The 3,280-nt window shown below is 34.2% G+C and overlaps 1 protein-coding gene across 1 annotated transcript; it reads right to left on the bottom strand.

Moving 5' to 3' along the window:
• Positions 1 to 318: 318 nt before the first annotated feature.
• Positions 319 to 2,782, bottom strand: Cpsf73 (cleavage and polyadenylation specificity factor 73). The gene has a single exon (XM_090401353.1). It carries the CDS (start codon positions 2,684 to 2,686, stop codon positions 626 to 628), a length of 2,061 nt encoding a protein of 686 aa, XP_090257479.1. The 5' UTR covers positions 2,687 to 2,782; the 3' UTR covers positions 319 to 625.
• Positions 2,783 to 3,280: the final 498 nt, after the last annotated feature.

Genomic DNA, 3,280 nt, shown 5'->3' with positions numbered 1-3,280 from the left:
ACATAGTATCTTTGAATCCTCACCAGCCAATCAAGTTGGTGAGTTTGCATAAATCTCGACCCAGCAATTACAAACCAAGAGCTTGAAGTCATTAAATTCATGCAACATTTTTCTTTAACAAAGGATTACTATTAATGGTGGATGCTTTCACATCAATTACATCAAAAATACTAAAAAAAATATTAAATACAACTATTAAATAAATGTACTGATTTAGAATACTCTATTCCCTGCTTCTCAGTGAGAGATCTAAAAAAAAAAAAAAAATAAAACCTATAATTATAGTCCTTATGGGTCTAAAAGTAAGGAATCAAGAAGTATAGAAGAATATTTTATTTATTTTATGGAACAGTTATAGGAAATGTAATCTAAAAAGCAGACAAAAAATGCAAAGGCAATTTGAGCAGCTTTGCATGAATGTAATCAAAATATAATTTCAATATTTGCTTACAAAATTTCAATTGTTGCACAATGACAATATTTTGTACTGTATTATCAACGAATGGTTTTCAAACTGTAAAACATAAGTTATAAAATTTACTAATCACAGCAATATTTTTAGAAGTTGCTTTACTTGAGATTTCTTGGTTTTTCCTTACAATTTTGATAACTAAATGACAGTCCTTCAGCTTTGGGGAACAAGAATATTATACAGCTTAGTTACTGCGGTACAGACCATCTGCTGTAAAGCTTCATCTTCTTCACATCTTACATGTTGGGTTTTTACATTAATTATAATCTCTTTGCCATCAACAATTAATGATACCTCTGAACCTCTTACTACTTTATTTATACAATCATCACCAAACATTTCAGATAGCATCTCCACAAGACAATCAGTGAAATGCATTCTACCTGTTTTTGGAAAAGGAGGTATGTTTTTTGGTGATATTGCTGCTTTTTCTGCTTCTAGAATAACAGCTACAATACCATCAGCATACATATCAGTTACTGGACTAGAATTCCATTCTAATGTAACCAAGGGAGGATCATAGGAAATTAAAATCTCACCAAATACACGAAGAGCTTTTTTCCCTTGGTATTCAACAATTTCAACATTTCCTGATTGCTGGCAAAGAATGAACTGCAGAAGTTGCAAGGTGCCTGTATAATGTACACTTAATCGTTGGCTAATGGTACTCATCACCATGTCTGTATACCTTGACAAATCACCTGGAGTTAAAAGGTGGTAACTAAAATTTCTCTTTACAAGTACACCAGATACTTTATGGCCTAGTGTTGGTGGATGGATAGCCAAGTTACCCATAACTTTAGCAGTTTTTTCACCTCTGAAATGGAGTTCCACAGCCTGAGTATTTCTAGGATTATGCACTTCTATGTGTGTATCAAGATCATGTTCATATTCACGAATGATTGCTCCTTTTAGTCTATTCATTTCATTCTGTTCACCATGAACAAGTACAATGTGTGGTGGCTTTAAACTACGAATAAACTCACTTGTTTGCTGGTAGTCAGTGTGTGCAGAAAAGGAAATATAATCAACTGACATCTTTAAAGGTAATTTCTGACCGGTCATAGTAATAATTTCTTCTGGCTCTGACAAGATATGTTTGGCTAACGTGCCTTCTACACAGTATCCAGCAATGATCACTCCATTTTTTGCATCAGTACACCAACTCTCAAATAGTTCTCGTGACAAGCCACTCTGCATCATACCTGGACTGGCCATTATAACACATGGGCCAATATCATCAAACTGATCAATGTTTTTTAAATTTGAAATATGCTTAAATATGAATGGATTACTGATGCCAATTTCGCGGCGGATTTTTTCATTCATTGCATTAACATAAGTCTGATAAACAGACATGCATTTCTTTGCTAATGAAGATGCATAATAAATAGGTATGTCATGTAATTCAGGATGATTTGACCAATATTCATCTAATATAAGAAGTAATTCTTGTGCTCTGCCAAGAGCAAATACAGGTATTAAGCATCTCCCACCTCGGTTAACAATGTCATGAACCAAACCAGTAAATCTGGCTTCTCTTTCTTCACGTTTCTCATGTATGTGAGTCCCATATGTTGATTCAATTATCAGAACATCTGGATGAACGCTTGGAATTTCCGCGGCCATCAAATGTCTATCTTCTTGACGTGAAAAATCACCTGTATATAATACTTTAACACCAGCAATTTCTATCATGAACATTGCCGCTCCTAACACATGACCTGCATTGTAACACCAAAATTTAATACCATTGACAGTTTTCTCCTCGTGAAAGTTCACTGTTTCTATTTTTTCCATCGTGGCTTCAAGATCTGATTCAGAGTACAACATCTGCTCTGTACCTATGTTACTTACTTTAATATAATCAGCTAACAGCCACCGATATATGGCTTTAGTAGCATGTGTCATGAAGCACCTGCCTTTAAAAGCTGTTCGTTCAAGAAAAAACGGCAAGGCACCACAATGATCTAAATGAAAATGACTAATGAGCATTAAATCTACTTCACTTGGCTCTACTATATCAAGAAAAGGTAATGCAGTCATACCACTATACCCTGGATGAATACCACAATCCAGAATTATTTTCTTTCCTTTGAATTCCAATAATATGCATGATCTACCTACCTCTTGTCCAGCACCAAGAGGCTTTATGACAAGGATATCACTTTCTTCTGGGGGCATAACAGTTTCAGGCTTTTGCTTCGTTGCCATCTTAATTACAAAAGCATATGATTTCCTGAGAATAACGCATACACCTTTCCACTCAAGCCAAAACAAACAAAACGCAACCGCTTAGAATTTCATGTTCTAAATCCTAGACCACACGTTAGAAACTGAAAAAAGACCCTCCTAGAGGTCACTTATACACAATGGTACGAGATTAGAAATTTTCATTTAAAAATAAATAAAATAATTCTATTTTTATGACATTTTAAAGTACCCAAAATTATTATTATTATAATTATGACGTGCGCCTCCGAAAAGACAAATGACTCATTGAGGGAGAGCGCTCCCCTCCGCACAACCCACCATTTAGAAATTCGCAAATTAAGGAATTACATACTTTCATGAGAAATGGGAATATGAAACACATTTACAATTTTTTTTCTTACAAAAGTATGATGTTTCTGTGATATCATTTCTCCAAAAGATCCAAGGTATTCTATGAATTCAAAATTTTCGTCATTAAATAAGAATGTGAAATAGCAAATTAACAAAATAATCTACTTTGGTATTTCTTCTTCTTCTTTGACTCTCCTGGAGTCAAAGACTTATCGCGAGAGAGGTTTATACCTAACAACTAAA

The sequence above is a fragment of the Typopeltis vanoorti genome, chromosome 12 (genome assembly GCF_054136105.1).
Source record: "Typopeltis vanoorti isolate ZY-2024b chromosome 12, IOZ_Tvanoo_1.0, whole genome shotgun sequence".
Lineage (NCBI taxonomy): Eukaryota > Metazoa > Arthropoda > Arachnida > Uropygi > Thelyphonidae > Typopeltis > Typopeltis vanoorti.
This window is presented reverse-complemented; position numbering and strand designations above follow the sequence as displayed.